This window comes from Giraffa tippelskirchi, chromosome 8 (assembly GCF_054371585.1).
Source record: "Giraffa tippelskirchi isolate mGirTip1 chromosome 8, T2T-mGirTip1v1.2.pri, whole genome shotgun sequence".
Classification (NCBI taxonomy): Eukaryota; Metazoa; Chordata; class Mammalia; order Artiodactyla; family Giraffidae; genus Giraffa; species Giraffa tippelskirchi.
In genome coordinates, this window is record NC_137282.1 from 17347668 (window position 1) to 17366123 (window position 18456).

The following is an 18456-nucleotide window of genomic DNA, read 5'->3' on the forward strand; positions in this document are numbered from 1 at the left end:
GAGACGCGTGTACCCCAATGTTCATCGCAGCACTGTTTACAATAGCCAGAACATGGAAGCAACCTAGATGTCCATCAGCAGACGAATGGATAAGGAAGCCGTGGTACATATACACAATGGAATATTACTCAGCCATTAAAAAAAATACATTTGAATCGGTTCTACTGAGATGGATGAAACTGGAGCCCATTATACAGAGTGAAGTAAGCCAGAAAGAAAAACACCAATACAGTATACTAATGCATATATATGGAATTTGAAAGATGGTAACGATAACCCTATATGTGAGACAGAATAAGAGACACAGATGCATAGAACAATCTTATGGACTCTGAGGGAGAAGGTGAGGGTGGGACGTTCTGGGAGAATAGCATTGAAACATGTATATTATCATATGTGAAACAGAACACCATTCCATGTTCGATGCATGAAACAAATGCTCAGGGCCAGGGCAATGGGATGACCCAGAGGGATGGGATGGGGAGGGAGGTGGGAGGGGGGTCCAGGAAGGGGAACACATGTAAACCCATGGCTGATTCATGTCAATGTATGGCAAAAACTATTACAATATTGTAAAGTAATTAGCCCCCAACTAAAATAAATAAATTTATTAAAAAAATAAAAAATAAAAGTACAGTGGGAGAACGTAGAAATGATTGAGTCGTGCTTGTTTCTTATTCAATACTTGGAAACAAAATTCCTAGTGAGCTAAAAGTGGTCAATGAGGAGTGTATACCTTTAATTGGCTCATTAGAAACGCAGTCAGCATGTTTCACCCTTGAAATGAGAGAGAAGTATCTCAATTATCCAGCAAGTGCCTGCGTGTGCCACAATTAGCTAATTATTGAGGACATTTTTTTCTGTGCTTGATCAGTCAGGCAGTCTGTAGGAAAGAGGACGCTAGCATCAAAAATCTAAATCCAGAACTTTCAGAAGTTAATTTTAATTTGCATGTTCAAGAAACAAATGTTAATGTTCAGGGTGGGGGATATATATTGCTAGTCACTGATCACAGTTGGTTTAGGATATTATTGTTTGAATCATAGATTTTACAGCTATCAGAGAAAATTGACTCCTATCACTAGAGACATTGGCACTGGAGTAAGAAATTACCTGAACAGGCAATTGTTTCAAAACTGTCATATCTTCCACCTGCTTTCCTAAGGCTTCATTTATCTTCCTAAAAGTCCCTTATTTTCCCAAAAGCACCCTTTCCCTTCCTCTATTAGGATGGTGCATGAGCCCCAAATTCTATCTGCCTCTTTGAGTCACATTTTTCATGAGCTCCCATTTCCCTACATGAATAAACATTGTCTTTTCTCTTGCTAATTTGACTTTTGTTGATTTAATTCACAAGCCCTCTATAACTTCACATAAGAGGTTGAGGGAAAGTTTTCCATCCTAGACATTCTCTAGATTTTTGCTCTTGTTTGATCACTGGATTTGTCATACATGCGTGTTAAATGTGATCAAGTACATTTTATGGATCCATTGAGATGATCATATGTAATTCAATGCATTAACTGAATCATTGCTTTAATAGATTTTTTTCTTTTTAGATCATTTATTTAATAGATATTATCTATATTTGCATCCTTAGGATGAATCCTACTTGATCATTGTGGCAGAAGCTGCTAACTGTCCACCCAGATTTATTCTCCCTACATCCAGAGTAAAAGAGTGGGAACTGGGGCTGGAGCAGCTGAGCTATAGACAAGAAAGTGTTGCTAAATGTTTAAAAAGTGGTCCCTGTATTGGGGGAGCCATGATTCATAGCATTTGCCAGTTTCCGCACTGTTGTTACACTATGGTCAATTTCAAGCCACCAGTGTGGTATCACTAAATAAAGAATTGGGAGAGATTTTCCCAGCATGCCATTGTCTAGAGATCATATTTTCCAGTGTGACTTGCAGTTAGATGCACACACAGTGGGGGAATCTAGATGACTAGATTCTTGCCAACAATATAAGAAGGAAATTGATGTGTGAAATTTCTTTTACCTTAAGATAGTAATCAAACAAATCACATAGACTCTTTTTCTTTTTCTGTCACCTGGAACCCATGGTGACCCATTTTTCACCATGTAGATGATACTGATATTCTAGTAAAAGTAGGATCCCAGACCAGTAGCACTATAATTACCTGGGCATTTTTTTAAAGGTGAATTCTCAGGGCCCACTTAAAATCAACTAATTAGAAAGTCTGAGGGTGAGACCCAGCAGTCTGGATTCTTTAAGGCGCTCTAGGTGACTTCTGAGTTTCACTAAAGTTTGAAACCCACTTCCTAAGTAATAATGAGGCAACGTAATTGAAGGAACCTGGATCCCTGGGTGAACATAAGGAACAGCCAGCAAACCTGGAGCCTTGTAGTATCAACATGAAAGAGAAATAAATGCCTATGTTCTTTAAGCCACTGAGGTCTTTTTAGTCCATCAGCTTTGCTTCACTTTAATTAATATAGCTTTGATTTTTTCATCAGCACTGCATTTGATTTGATAATAGTTTACTTATGATTTAATCTATCAAAATTCCATTGAATACTTCTGCATTTACATTTATCACGTACCTATTTCCTTTAAATGGCAACCCACTCCAGTGTTCTTGCCTGGAGAATCCCAGGGACGGGGGAGCCTGGCGGGCTGCCATCTATGGGGTCGCACAGAGTCGGACATGACTGAAGCGACTTAGCAGCAGCAGCAACTATTTCCTTTATATCTGCCCTAGTCCAGTTTTCCTTTTGAGGTTATACTGGCCATTGTAGTTTGTTCATTGTTTTATTTCTCATCTGCACACCATTCCCCATTCAGGACCTCTTATGACTATCTCCAAATCCAGGTCTTACAGTCTTGGTGTGGGGTCTCTGTTCTATGACAATATGGGTCAGAGTCCCTCACCTGCCAGTGGCCAGCTTGCTCCAGTTTCTGGCGCTGGGGCCGCATCTGTGGCTTTTCACCTCCCAGGGCTCCTGCTAGCCCTAAACTGGTGGTGGTTGAAAGCACTTTTCTTTTGAGTATTTTAATGACATTATAGTGAATAATCATAACTTCCTACAGCAATCATGGCTTAGAAATGCAAGTCATTAACTGGATATATTATATTCACAAGTCTGATTCTTCTTAACCATCATTTAACATGTAGATTTTTTTACTAAGATGTATACTCAGATGTTTATCCTGAGATAGCAAAGTATTCTTGATCTTATGATATGGTTGCTCAACCTGACTCATTTACAGTACACATGTGCATGCAAAATCTCTTCAGTCATGCCCAACTCTGTGGGACCCCATGGACTGTACCCTCCAGGCTCCTCTGACCATGGAATTCTCCAGGTAAGAATACTGGAGTGGGTTGCCATGTCCTCCTCCAGGGGATCTTCCCAGGGATAGAACCCGCATCTCTTACATCTGCATTGGCAGGAGGGTTCTTTACCACTAGCGCCACCTGGGAGACACTTATTTATAGTAACTGTGTGCAATAGATTATAAATTTGTTTTAACATTTCATTCCTTATTTTAACTGAGAAAGATAATGACCAGTTCAGGACTTTGGATTTCACAAAATTCTTACAAAATATTACGCATTCTTACATTTCCATAATGTAAGGACAGATCAAGAAATCAAGGCTTACAATTTTTCTTTCTACATTTTGAGCCTATGCTGTCTCCTATATTTGGGCATTCCCCTGATCCTATTAATTTAATCTATCATACATCTGCCCCTTTCGCTTTCCCACTGCCAAGATGGGATGATCTGCAAACACGTCTTCTTTGTTCATTGAATTTCCCCTCCAAATGATGCTACCATCTACTACCTACTTCTAACCACACACCTATATTGTTGATAATACTTGAAAGTCCCCACATTCACCAAATGCCTAAAGAGTGCACTCTCAGTGTCAAATTCAAGGTCCTCAAAGGCCTGGCTTATCTCTTAATCGTACCCAAATCCATGTGAGCCCAAGAGGATGCGTTCCCATTTCATGTCTTTAACACTGCCTTTCTACTCACCTCCAATGTCCTTGTCTACCACTGTTTATAGACATCAAAGTCCCACCTGTCCTTTGAAGCCCAGGTCAAATGCTCTGCCTGACATCTGTCTTCCATAAATGTTCTAGCCGACAATTGTTTCACCTCCTTCTGAAATCCTATAACATTTTCTATCTCCCTTCTGGCAGTTTGCAGTGTTTTACTTTGTACTTTTGCTCTCCATGTCACTTCTGCTTTTGTACACCGATTTGGGTCACACACCCTAATACCATGGGAGGTGCTCATGAGCTGAGTGTATTACTCATGTATTTTTTTAGTTAAGTGGGAAAAAGTCACCATTTCCAACCCTAACCACCACTGTGGTTTGCTCTAGTCAGATTAGAGATGCTGAGAATTTGATACAGGACATATTCACAAAATTCAAATTTCATAGCTTCTGGCAGTTCTTTATAACCATGAAAGGTATCTCAAGGTTAATAATCAATTTATTTAAATTTAGCAAAGTACATTGGTGAGTTTTTAGATATGCAAATGATGGCTATTATGGAAAGAAGTTTTACCTAAGGCTGATTTTTAATGAGTCTCTGTTACTCAAAACATTCCTGTCTTATCTTTTACTGTTTGGGGCCCAGCATAGTAAAATTTTTCCAGATCCCAACAATCTTTGAGTTCTGGACTTCCTCCATTCCCTTCAATCTCTCCTTCCAAACCAGCCAATTCTTTCCTGAGTTCATCTCATTCTTGCAATATCTTGATAATGGCAGCCAATAAAAACCAACACACGCTCCTAACACACTGCTTTTTGATCTTGAACTTCGGAACAAGAGGTACAGCAGACACAAAATCTAACTTCAAACTTTACACGGTGATAGTTTTACCAAAAACACTGTCACTGCAAGACATAGAACTCCAGGCTTTCTGTCTGTGATACCAGTTTTCTCACCACTTAACTTCTAAGCCAAGTTCACACATCCTCAGTTCTTACAACAGTATGCCGTTTAAATGATACAGGAATCCGTACCTCAAAATCCACACTAGCTGCTCCAATATAACAATTCCAAGCATCTCACAATAAAAGCTTATTTCTCACTCACATGAAGTCCAGTTGTTGCCAGGAGAGAATTCTATTCCATGTAGTCAGGCAGGGACCCAGAGGGACAAAGGCTCCAGCATCTTCTACACAAAACTTGCATTGCTTCCATGGTTATGCTGTATGTTATTATCCCCTGGAATGTGGGAGAAGAAAAGATGGAGTCATACAGAAGATTTTATGGAACAGGCCTGAAAAAAAAAAATATATATATATATGTATATATATAATTATATACATATATATATATACACATATATACAATTTCTCTCTGTACAGCCTATCAGCCAAAACTCTATTACCCAGCCATAACTAACTCCTCAGCTGACTTAGAAATGTAGTCTGGATGTGGACAAGGAGGCAGAAGAGCCAGGTTAACTGAATCCATCATCTGTGTCATTGATATGGTGACTCATGGACTTGCAAGGAAATGAATGCGTAACTGTGACCTGAGAAGCAACATCTTAACATGGAAAGAGATTGGTCTTTGACATCAGGCCCATCGAGGCTTAAATCTAGGCCCAGGTACTTACTATGTATGTCACTTGGATTGTTTTTATGAACCTCTCTGAGACTGATTTCTTCATCCGTGAAATGGAGCTATAGCACCTACTTCATGTAGAACTGTGATGAAAAGTGAAACAATATATTTAAGAACTTAACAAAGAAACTGCCAAAACATATATTAGTATTTATATCAGAATTATTGAAAGAATTGTGTGAGGAATCAGAAGGACAACCTGACAAGTTTCACATTCCTTATCTAAACAGCAACTTTTAACTTAGACCTGATATTTATGAAACTTCCAATTATCAAATAATTTCTTCCTAGGATGAAGAAATACTCAGGCTTCCAAGAGCCAGTGAAAGGGAATTTAAAAGAGCTACATAAAATATAAATGTTGCTTCACGAATGTTCCAAGTAGAACAAAACAATGTCATGTGAAATACTTGCATAAGGATCAGATTTTATAATTTTCAGTGATGGACCCCAAAGGTAGCAGAGCTGGTTTCTTCTTGGGTAGGGCTCATGTGTTTGATATCTTGCTTATGACAAGACAAAATTATTTTTAGAATCCAAAATGAAAACATTTTCCACCTTCCATTTGTAAATAAAAAGAACTCCCCCTATGAGCAAGAGCAGACTTGGAACACAGCATACACAAATGTGACCAAAACTCCGGGTATCTTTATGAATCTCCAGAAAAAAAGTTCACCACATGAAACTTGCCTGTAACTACATGCTGCCCAGGAGTGTCACTGCCTCTTCGCACCAAAGCAAAACATCATTAATATTTTTCCTCCTCAGTTTGCCACATTTAACCCTCAATCCTCATTTTTTAAAAATACCCCTGAAAGATCCAAACTTCACAAAACTGGAAACAACGCTAGAAAGTTCCAAGCAATCAAATAGAATATGGTATGTGCGTATGTGTAATGTGTGTGTGTGTGTGTGTGTGTGTGTAAGAATGATCAGGAGGGACTTCCCTAGTGATCCAGTGGTTAAGAATCCACCTGCCAATGCAGGGAACACAGGTTCGGTCCCTGATCCAGGAAGATTCCACATGCCATGGGGCACATACTGAGCCCGGGCACAACTACCGAAGCCTGTGCACCCTAGAAGCACTCTGTGCTTCACACAGAAAAGCCTCCACAGTGAGAAGTCCACACACTGCAACTAGAGGACAGCCCCGCTTGCTGCAACTAGAGAAAGCCCGAGTGCAGCCAAAAATAATAATAATACTTTAAAAAAAAGAGTGATAAAGAACACTGACTGAGCTTCCTGGGAAATAAATCCAAATTATTGATTTAAACGTCAGCTCATTTGGATGTGGGATTACGTGCACTCTAAGCAGTTACTATATAGAGATTTTATTATCCATAGTGAAATTTCAGGAAGATCATTTTCCAGAACCTAGTGTTTCTCTTTTCTGTCTGTAGTCTGGGCTGTTTAGTTCTTGATTTGGGGTAAGAATGCTTATTCATGCCCAGATGCTGTTTTTTTTTTTCCATCTGTCAGTAGAGAGATAGAGGTAGTGCTTGGACATGAGGGAGGCAGAGGATGTGGTAGTGTTCGCTTTCTTTCTCTATTTTGGTAGTAATGTCCACATACAGTTACTAAATTTATGAAACTATTTTTGCTTAAGAAAATCATAGTTTTTACCTGCTTCTTTCTCATTCCTCTAAGAATCGAAGTTTAAGGTCTATTTGGGATTAGCTACTGACCATAATTGTCTTTGAATGATCTTAAAATACCAAATGTCTAAACATAAAGTTAAGAACTGACAGCTATGTAACATTCTGGCCAGAGCCAAAAATGAGCCCCCAAAAGGATGTGAACATGAATTCGTTCTGGTCACGGGAAGTTGGAAAATACAGCCACACAGTGGGGACCTCCCTGGCGGTCCACTGGTTAAGAATCTGCACTTCCTCTGCAGGGCGCACAGGTTCAATCCCTGGTCAGGAAACTAATGTTCCACATGCTGGTGTGGCCAAAAAGTGGAGTGAGCCTCTCCAGGTACAACACAGGGTGGGCCGGCAGGTTCAAGGTCAACCACTTTGCAGTCAGGCAGCAAGAGCTTCCCTTAGGCTGGTTATACCCAAAAAGAAATTGTTAATAAGTTGAGGAATCTGTAGCCACTGAAGACTTTAATCTGTATGTGTATGTGTGCTGTGATCAGTCATGTCCGACTCTTTGCAGCCCCATGGACTGCAGCCCGCCAGACTCCTCTGTGCAAGGAATTCTCCAGGCAAGAACACTGGAGTGGGTTACCATCTCCTTCTCCATGGGACCTTCCCGACCCAGGGATCAAACCCATGTCTCCTGTGTTATTTACCACTTGAGCCACCTGGAAAGCTCTTCATCTGTATAAGAGTTAAGAAATAACCCCCTCATGAAACATTCCTTTCCAGCGCCTTACACCTGTTAGGACTTTTTCATGACTGTATTTTATTTTTTCTTCACAAAAATCTATGGCAAATTGTATTTTCCAGAGATGACCACAGCAATACCTACCACTCCATATGCTCTTCTTATCATGTGTTATGGACTGAAGTTTTGTGTCCCCCGAAGACCCATTTATTGAAACCCTAACCCTCAATGTGATGCTATTGGGAAGTGGGCACTCTCAGAGCTAATTAGGTTTAGATGAGATTATGAGGGTGGAGCGCCCTTGATGGGATTAGTGCCCCTATAAGTAGGAACAGAACCAGAGCTTCCTCCCTCTTCTATATGAGGACATGGCAAGAAGGCAGCCATTCGCAATCCAAGAAGAGGGTTCTCACCAAGAAGTTGCCAGCACCTTGATCTTGGACTTCCCAGCCTCTGAAACTGTGAGGAATAAAAGTCTGTTGTTCATGCCACCCAGTCTATCATATTTTGTTCTAGTAACGGAGATAAGATACCATGGAACCTTGACAGTTCTGCCATTAAGTGGTGATCTGTGGGGTTCCCATTCCCTTAAAGGCTAAAGTCTGGGACAGTAAAACCAGTAGGGTGCAGCAAGGATAAAAGTGAAGCTATATGATTTCTGATGCTAAGTCATAACATGCCATACACATCTGCCTTACTTTCTTGGGATGTTCACTCATAAAACCCAGCCTCCATGCTGGGAGGAAGCCCAAATTATCACAGAGGGAGACTCAATGAAGAGGCCACATGTACATCCTCTGGTCGGACAAACCAACCAAGGTCCCAAGCAAAGGTGAGCATCCATTACCAGACACAGGGAGAGATGCCTCCAGGTGATTCTAGTCTCTAACTATCGAGACACTCCCAGCTTGTGTTTTCCCAGCTTAGACCCTAAAAAATGTGGGACAGAGTCAAACTATCCCCATTGTGCTCAGTCCAAATGACTAACCCACAGAACTGGTGAGTAGAATGTTCTATAACACTAAGTGGTTTTTTGTTGTTGTTGTTGCTGTTACTTAAACAACATGAATTTATTATTTGATGGTTCTATAGGTCAGAGTCCAACTTGAGTTTCACTAGGATAAAACCAGGGTTTCATTTCATTTTTTTTATTGGTATAACACTAAGTTTTGGGATGGCTGTTACATCAGTAGTAACTGGAATATTGTCCCCAGTATGTGAGGGAATACCTGATCTGAGGGAAGGCCCTAAACTAAATCTATACTCTTCTCTATCTCCTTTGAATGCAGACAGCTTCTCAGACTCTTTTCAAACAGGGATGGAAAAATAACACAATTGCTAGATAAATGACTGCCTAACACATGGCAGAGGCTGTATTAATTTGCTCCCCCAAAATATCCTACATCCAGCAGAGCCACTGCAATTGCGGTTACTACTTGGTTGTTTGAATTAAGAGTTGCATTACCATCCCCCACAGGATATGTTATTTATTCCGATTTACTACCCAGGCCAGGGGTAGGGAGCTTGGAGGAGAGGTCAGGTTTGGAGATTTCCAACTGGCCTTCCCTTCTATGAGATCTCTTACCCCACAGGAGAATTCTGCCAACTGCCAACTCTGTTCCTTTGAATTATACATTGATGGATCAAGGAAATAACATCTGTGTGAACTCGTAGACCACGTGGACTCACAGTAAGCCAGTCCTGAGATAAGGCTCCATTCATAGCCAAAGGAGGTCATGGTGACACTTTGGATCTCCAAGCACCAATGAGAATCAGACTCTGTGCCCAACAATCCTCAAAAATCTAGATATTCCATTTTCCTCAATGCAAGTTATCCTAGTAAATGTCTGTAGATCCATTTGATGAAAGAGGCTGAGAATTACTACTGATTAAATGTAACACAGACTGTCTTGGCCTCTCCTCCAATCAGTGAGTCTTGAGTCTGAGAACTAGCTTAGGTCCAAAAACCGGGCAGTGGCTCTTGAGTTTTGTTGGGGTGATTACCCTTAGCTTCCTGATCATCTATGCTTCATTTATTTATTTATTTTTAATTTATTTGGCCGTGCCCTGTTTTAGTTGTGGCATATGGAATCTTATCGGAATCTTAGCTGAAGCATAAACATTTAGTTCCCTGACCAGGGATTAAACCTGACCCCTACGTTAGGAGGGTGGAGTCTTAACCACTGGACCACCAGAGAAGTCCCTATTCTTAGTTTATTTTGACTGTTTACATTAAGTAGTATCCTTGTTGGCTGCCTACCTGTCTTGCCTCTAAGAAGACTGTTCTCATTCAGACTATTCATAGCTCTCTGCAGATTGAGACCCTTGGCTGCAACTCAGATTTTGCTATTCATTGTGATAGCTGTTTTTCCTTTCTCCTGATGGTTATACTGCCACTTGGACTCTAATACTTCAGATTTTTATCACCCCCACTTCTGTCAGGAGTCCAGATCTATAACAGCATCTCCTACTGTCTGCCTGGTCTACAGAATTGCTGAGCTTCTCAGTGATTCATTGTTGAGAAAACTGAGTGTCTTCTGGACTCTCCCACAGAATACTGTCAGGTATTGGGTTTTCTGAACTTAATGGTTTACCCACTATCATATTCCCACTTCTCTGAATCTTTTGACCCCCTCCTCTACCATCTGCCAGTAAATCTTAATTTTTATTATCATTAATCAACTCAACATTAGTCTTCCACTTACTCCTGATTTCCATTAGAAACTCAAAGGGCAGGATAGAAAAATAAAGGCAAATACTTTGGGAAATTAGCTGATAGAATGCATAGATACAAGTAAAACAAATTCTCTAAGAAAATTTAATTTCTATTTCAATGGTTATTGCTTGTCCCTATCTCTACAATTTGAGGAAGATGTCTACCTACTCACAACCAAATTAAATTTAATAGAAACAAATTGATAAACAATCTTTATTTCCTTAGAAGCAAGAATATAGTCATCTAGGAAAATTTATCAAATGGGTCCTTTTTATTGAGAAATCGTGTCATTATTTGTTGCTGTCACAATGATAATCTAATAGAATGCCATCTGCCTTATAAAGAATAATTATCTTCCAAAGAACAGAGGATTTATAGATATGTAGCTAATACCAGAAACTTGCTGTAGAAACTGCAAAATTGTGAAATATCACCTTCCGCTCTGCAAAAATCAATGAAACAAATGTTTGCTTTTATCCTGGAGCAAAACTGGAATAATTTATTTCCTTGTCTCTATTGGACTTGCTGCTGAAACAGAACCTGATTTCACCTTTGTGGGTGGCCTGCTCCATTCTGGTTCTGGGTTAGCTACCGCCCAGTGAATCGCATTTTTAATCTCCATGGGCTAGCAGACTCTAGTACCACCCCCTAGCCAAAATAGAGAATATCCAAAGTTGTAAATGTTTCACTCTGTTTCAATCAAGCGGGAAAACAGAGTCTCACAGGAAGGTGATGTTTAGACCTGTGAATCCAATTTTAAAATTCAATGATTCTTAATTTTTCCTGAAAAGAAAAGTTAGCTAGTGGAAGGTGCGTCAAGAGATATGGGACTTACACTGTTGGTGGGAATGCAAACTAGTACAGCCACTATGGAGAACAGTGTGGAGATTCCTTAAAAAACTGGGAATAGAACTGCCATATGACCCAGCAATCCCACTGCTGGGCATATACACCGAGGAAACCAGAATTGAAAGAGACGCGTGTACCCCAATGTTCATCGCAGCACTGTTTACAATAGCCAGGACATGGAAGCAACCCAGATGTCCATCAGCAGACGAATGGATAAGGAAGCTGTGGTACATATACACAATGGAATATTACTCAGCCATTAAAAAAAATACATTTGAATCGGTTCTACTGAGGTGGATGAAACTGGAGCCCATTATACAGAGTGAAGTAAGCCAGAAAGAAAAACAACAATACAGTATACTAATGCATATATATGGAATTTGAAAGATGGTAACGATAACCCTATATGCGAGACAGAATAAGAGACACAGATGCATAGAACAATTTTATGGACTCTGAGGGAGAAGGTGAGGGTGGGACGTTCTGGGAGAATAGCATTGAAACATGTATATTATCATATGTGAAACAGAACACCATTCCATGTTCGATGCATGAGACAAGGGCTCAGGGCCGGGGCAATGGGATGACCCAGAGGGATGGGATGGGGAGGGAGGTGGGTGGGGGGTCCAGGAAGGGGAACACATGTAAACCCATGGCTGATTCATGTCAATGTATGGCAAAAACTATTACAATATTGTAAAGTAATTAGCCCCCAACTAAAATAAATAAATTCATAAAAAAAAAAAAAAAGAGATATGGGGACTTCCCTGGTGGTTCAGTAGTTAAGAATCCACCTGCCAATGTAGGGAACGTGGGTTCTGTCCCTGGTCTGGGAAGATCCCACATGCCTTGGGGCAACTGAGCCTGAGTGCCTAGAACTTGTGCTCCACAACAAGAAAAGCCACTGCAATGAGGAGCCTGTGCACCATAACTGGAGAGTAGCCCCCACTCAATGCAACTGCAGAAAGCCCGAAGACCCGGCACAGCCAAAAATAAATACATACATAAATAAATAAATAAATAAAAAGAGATTTTGGCTAAAAGGGCTCTATCCTCTGTGACCAGATTTGAAAATTTTTAGGTATATTTATCCTTTTTTAGAGAGAATTTCATAAAAAAAAAAAAAATAGGCCATTTGGTGACTGACCTCCTTTCTTTAGGGGAATGAATTGTGTGTCTAGATTAATGCACTTCCCCCACCCAAAAATGTAGAATCATCTCTTTTAGCGTCCATCTAGCTTTCAGGTTAAAAAAACAAAACAAAAGAAGTTGACAAAAGTGTGAGTTCTGTCTGTTTTGCTGATCAGTCATCAAAGCCAGATGCCAGCTGTCAGATGTGAGCAGAAAGACACTCTTCTTTAGTCTCATACAATGGATTCTGGCATCACTTTGGCTTGATTCTGGCAGGAAATATTGTGGGAACAGGAGCAGACTTGGTAGAAGTACTGATAACTTCCCATCAGGTTCTCAATGTGGGTTATGAAAAGAAGCTAGTAAGAGATGGAGAGAACACTTTGGCAAAATATAGAATCAAACTAATAGATTCTTTTAAAAACTACCACACTGTTGGACTCAGTGAACCTCAGGAAGGCAAAGGAGAACATTTCAAAGGACTCTCTGTTTCCCAAATTACTTTTCTCTTCCTTTAAACTTCTGGAAGATGACATTCATATTTCTGGCAAGGTTCAAGTGAATTCTATTTGGGGCTAGTTGCCAAACTTAAATTGCTTTAGGGCTTGCTGTGATTGGAATTTTGCTTCCTTAGTAGCAGTACAATCAAATCCCTATCTCCTTATAGTAGTCATTATCAGAGATCCAGGACCTGACCACACAGCCAGCGTGATGTGGGGGTTGCAAGAAGTACCTTAGCCTTCTTAGACTACTCTCATTAACACAAGATAATTTGGGGTCTTTTGACTCCTAGGGAAAAAAGGACAAAGTTGGGGTGGGGGCTGGCCTCTATTTCTGAACTGAGACATCCCAGTGGGTCTTGAGAAAGGACTTTATTAGTTACCATGGCCCTCAGCTCCATATGTATCCTGATGACATTCAGATTTATCTTTTCCATCCCTTAAGACATTAGTGAGGAAGATGAAAAATGAACAGTCCTTGCCAAATACACAGTCTGTAGAGTTCTCAGAAAATGAATGTTGTGTTTCCAAAATAAGAACTACCTCTGATAAAAGAAGATAAACTTGTTACTTCCCTCCAGTTCCCCTAATTCTCACTCTGCACACTCTGTCTTTGCTCTGCCAATCATTGTGTGTGTCAGTGTTTGGACATAGGGCCTGTAAATGGGAGATACTAAAAGGATTGATTCAGCGTCACCAAAGGGCAGTAAACTGCATGTCGAAAGAGAGGTAGATTTCCAGGCCTAACACACCTGATGAAGTAATTTAAAAGAAGAAAAAGAAACAACCCATTGTGTAAAGCAGGAATGACTTTAGGTCAAAGTAACAGAAAATATAACTGCAAGAGTTGTAATTTGTTCTTAGCATTAGCTGACAGCTGTTTAGGGCTTGGATCTCTAGGATCTCCTTGACCTTTCATTCAGTTTCAAGATGACCATTGCAACTCCAGGCTGCTGCTGTTGTTTAGTCACTGAGTCGTGTCCAATACTTTTGCAACCCCATGGACTGTAACCCTCCAGGCTCCTTCTGACCTTGGGATTTCCCAAGTAAGAAAACTGGAATAGGTTGCCATTTCCTCCTCCAGGGGATCTTCCCAACCCAGAGATCAAACCTGCATCTCCTGCATTGGCAGGTAGATTCTTTACCACTGAGCCACCAGGAAAGCCTTGCAACTCCAGGTATCACTTCCATATTCAAAAAAGATGAGAAACCAGTACCAAAAGATTTATGAACTTTCCCGGAAAGTTCTCTTTGGCTGAAACAGAATAACATGGCTGATCCTAGCTACAAGAAAGCTGTGAAAGAATTTCACTCTCCTGGTGTCTGTAATGGAAGTGACAAAAGGACCATTTTGCCAACCAATCAACAGTCTGCAATGTCCCCGAAGATATTTTCCCCAACAGTTCAGCCATAACAACAGTGCCATATGGCTTATCTTTCAGGATGCGTTTGAGTAAAAGAGGAGACTGTTAATAATTACGCCGAGGATAGACTTCCCTGGGGTCCAGTGGCTGAGATGCTGCACTCCCAATGCAGGGGGCTCAGGTTCAATTCCTGGTCAGGGAGCTAGATTCTACAGGCTACAACGAAAGATTCCGCATGCCAAAATGAAGATTGAAGATCCTGCGTGCTACAAATAAGACCTGATGCAGACAAATAAAAATAAATTTAAAAAAATAATAATTAATTTTTTTAAAAAAGTCATAGAATTTTAAAAGTAAAAAAAAAAATTATGCCAAGGAAACAGGAGCTAATGGGACTGTCCTGGGGAAGTGGGAGTATGTGGCAACCCCTAACATACACAAAATGTTTTGAGAAAGTGGTCTCTCTTCCTTCAATAATCTGATGGAGGAATGGAAAACCTGCTTCTCTGGTGAGAACAGTCTCTCAGTGTGGACCCAGGGTCTGTCAGTGTCCTTTTCTGTTTATGCCTCTTCCTGCCCCCAGTTTTGAAGAAGGCCAGACCACTTTCCTACTGGAGGTTTTGTTAGGATCATTTGGCAACTAAAGCTCTGAGGCACTTTCTTCTCTTACTTCTATGCAGGTGAAGCCTTTTAAGACCTTTTGTTCCTACCTGCCACTCTGACTGTGGGAAAGAAGATGACATCATTCTGTAAGGTGAAGAGAGTCTCAGAAATGAGATGGTTTTGTCCATTTCCAGGGGAGAGGGGAAGGGGTGTCCCCGCCAACCCAAACTGATTTCATAGTGTGTTTCCAAACCGAGATAAGCAAAATGTTTACCAATAGTATACACTGAAATCTCTCAGAGCATTTGACTTTTCCATCCTGACTTCACAACTTTATTCACTCAAAAGGACAGAAAAATAATCTGGGAGTGACATTTGTACCTGGCACCATGACTATAACATGGAAAAAGGTAATTTCTAATCTTGTCATTATAAATAGCTCCTAATGTCAAAGTGAGTCCTGGAATACCAATAAATGGGTGCCTCTACTACTGTTAAGTTCTAGTTACTTTTATATGTCTTATCTTTGATAAGACTTGATCATTATTTTTCCTTTCTTCTCTCTACTTCCAGCTTTTCAAAGTGTCTATTCTAAGCAAAATGCAATGTTACTTTTATTTTTATTTTCTAAGTATCTTTTCTGATTTTTGAAGGAATATATACTTATTCGGAAAAACCAAATACCATAGAAATGAAAGAGTGAAAAAGTGAAAGTTCTCTGTAATTATAAACCACTGCCTTGCCCACTCTTAGAAAAAACCAGTATCTTCCTATTCTATACATTATTAACATATTTGTGTATAAATAATTACTGAACATACACACAAATATTTGTTCACTTAAGAGTCTACCAGTATATTCTATATCATTCTCTCTATATTGTATGCCATCACTTCTGATGGTGTGAGAAATACTTAAGATATGAAAGCCATTGTGGATTGTGGCAGTTTTATGGATAGAAGAAATAGGAGAATTATATATAACTATACTGAAAAAAAAGTATTAGAAAACACACTTTACTTGGAGCAAAATATACAGGTAGGCTGCGGTATTCTCACATAAAATATTATGAAATAAGATTTCTCCAAAAATACCTTCTATTTTCAGAGTGAGGGTAGAGATAACTTTGCATGAATGTCGCACTCCATGGTTTGGGGAAGATCTTAAAAATAAATTTAATTGACTCTTATTAGAGTGGATGTCACTTCAAGGATCTTTTATTTTTTAAAAACAAATCCCCAAAATGACTATTTCCATGGTCTAGACTCAATCACATAGGTATTTGATTTTTTTCTTTATAATACAATATTGTGAAGGCATTTTTCCATCATATGTTATTTTAAAGGCTTTTCTGTTTTTTGCTAGTATTGTGAACTTAACAAGTATGCACTAATGAATGAGCTTAAGTTAATCTTCCTTCTTCTCCAAATCTTAACTATCCATCCAGATTGTTATAGTCCAGTCTTAGGCTTTAAGACCTCCTAGAATTTAAAGAACATTTTCTTTCTCTGCACTGTAATTATTTACCCACCTACGCTAATCATTTACTTTTTCTAGTCATTCATCTATAACACAGAGATCACATATTCTGTAATTCTAGGGCTTTTTTCTTCTAATCCCCCCTGAAATGCACATGTTTATGTGAGGCTGATTCTGTTTCTCTCACTGAGAGACAATCTTTCTCCTAAGTTTATGGTGTCCTATACCTTGGAACAGCTGACACGATATTTACTTAAAGTTACACAGTAGAGTTTAGAGAAGATTGGAACAGAAAATACTCAAGGAAATCTATTTAGCCTCTTAGCATCTTCTTTAACTTTTCAATAATGAGCTTTCGGAAAAAAAAAAACACCACATTGTATGTCTTTTAATCCCTTCATTCTTGTTATCAGGTCTCCAGTGATTGACAGTGTGATGCAACACAAAAGCTTAAGGGTCTCAATGTACTAAAACCTATACCTGCCCTCTAGGGCAGCAGTTCTCAAAGTGTGGCCCACAGAGCCCTAGGGTCCCCAGGTGATTTTCAGAGACTTTGTGAAACACTTTCAGGGGATCCACAGGATTTTATTATTTTTCATAATAAAACTAAGGCCTTCTTTGCCGATTTCATTGTGTTGACAGTTGCACTGATGGTATAAAAGCAACAGTGGATAACACAGCTGGTGCTTTACAATCAACCAAAGCAGTGAGTGGCATCAGACTGTACCAGTGTCATCGTATTCTTCACCAACATGAATTTGCAAAAACAAACAAGCCTATTCCACTTAAGAATGTCCTTGATGAAGCAATACTCTTAATCTTACTAAATGTCAGCTCTTGAGTATACTTTTTAATACTCTATGTGCTGAAATGGGAAGCACTCATAAGGCTTTTCTGTTGCATATCTAATGCAATGACTGTCTTGAGAAAAAGCGCTCTTACAATTAAGTTGCAACTGAAACTAGCTGCTTCTTACTGAAAGAATGACTGACAAACAAACAGTGGTTCTTTAGACTTCAGTATTTTATAAAATCTTTCCTCAAAAATGAAGTAAGCCAGTTGATTTGAGGAAAATGGACTGTATTTGTTTCTAATGATAACATTGCAGCTTTCCAGCAAAAAATGGGAATTATGGAAAATATGTCCATCACAATGACCTTGATCTTAAAGACTTTTCTGATGAGACCAGTGTTGATATTCATGAATGTGGCTTTTTCATGTTTTAGAATGAAATATACATTTTAAAGATCCAAATAACTCAGTAAGCCAATATTTTCAACAAATGACCAAGACTTAATGCTACAAAATCAAGTATGGTTAAAAGGTCTATTCAAAAGGTAATGTAGACCAATGGATTTTAATACAACAGATTATTAAATGTCCAGTGATATGATGTTAGAGTCTATTTTGCAATTAATCTTTAAGAAATTATCACTTGTAAAAGTTTGAAATAGTATCAAAGCAGAACAACCACAGCTATCTAATAAGACTATTAAAATTCTCCTTTTTTCCACCTCCTTGTTGTGGACAGCTGGATTTTCTTCATATACTTCAGTGAAAGAACATATGGCAACAGATTGAATATATATGTGACAATTCAGTTGTCTTCTATTAAGCCCAACATCCAGAAGATTTGCAAAAATAAAATGATGGGACTCTACTCACTGCTTTTCTTTCTGGAAAGCATCATTTTTTTTTACATAAAGTAAATGTTATTTATATTAGCATAGAGAATATTTATTATTTTTAAATACATTAATAAAATATTTTTCAATTAGTTTTAAGTTATAAGTATTGATAGGTATATGCCATGTGAAAAACAAAAGCTGCTCAATCACTTTTAAGAACATAAAGTCCTGATCAAAA

The 18456-nt window shown here is 39.2% G+C and overlaps 1 protein-coding gene across 7 annotated transcripts in view; it reads right to left on the reverse strand.

Annotated features, from left to right (window-relative positions):
* The window catches only part of LOC145518681 (uncharacterized), a 188955-nt gene that overhangs the window by 127381 nt on the left and 43118 nt on the right, over nucleotides 1-18456 (reverse strand). Inside the window, exons 3-6 of one of the 7 annotated variants that reach the window (XM_081523500.1) lie at nucleotides 14638-14787; nucleotides 5610-5700; nucleotides 5081-5212; nucleotides 737-883 (exon numbers count right to left, since the gene is read on the reverse strand). In XM_081523500.1, the coding sequence (XP_081379626.1) occupies nucleotides 737-769 (33 nt within the window). In that variant the 5' untranslated portion in view covers nucleotides 770-883; nucleotides 5081-5212; nucleotides 5610-5700; nucleotides 14638-14787. Of the gene's footprint in view, nucleotides 1-736; nucleotides 884-5080; nucleotides 5213-5609; nucleotides 5701-11982; nucleotides 14788-18456 lie in introns of those variants that run through there. The other 6 variants (XR_014063143.1, XR_014063137.1, XR_014063142.1 and 3 more) reach the window with 6 other exon arrangements.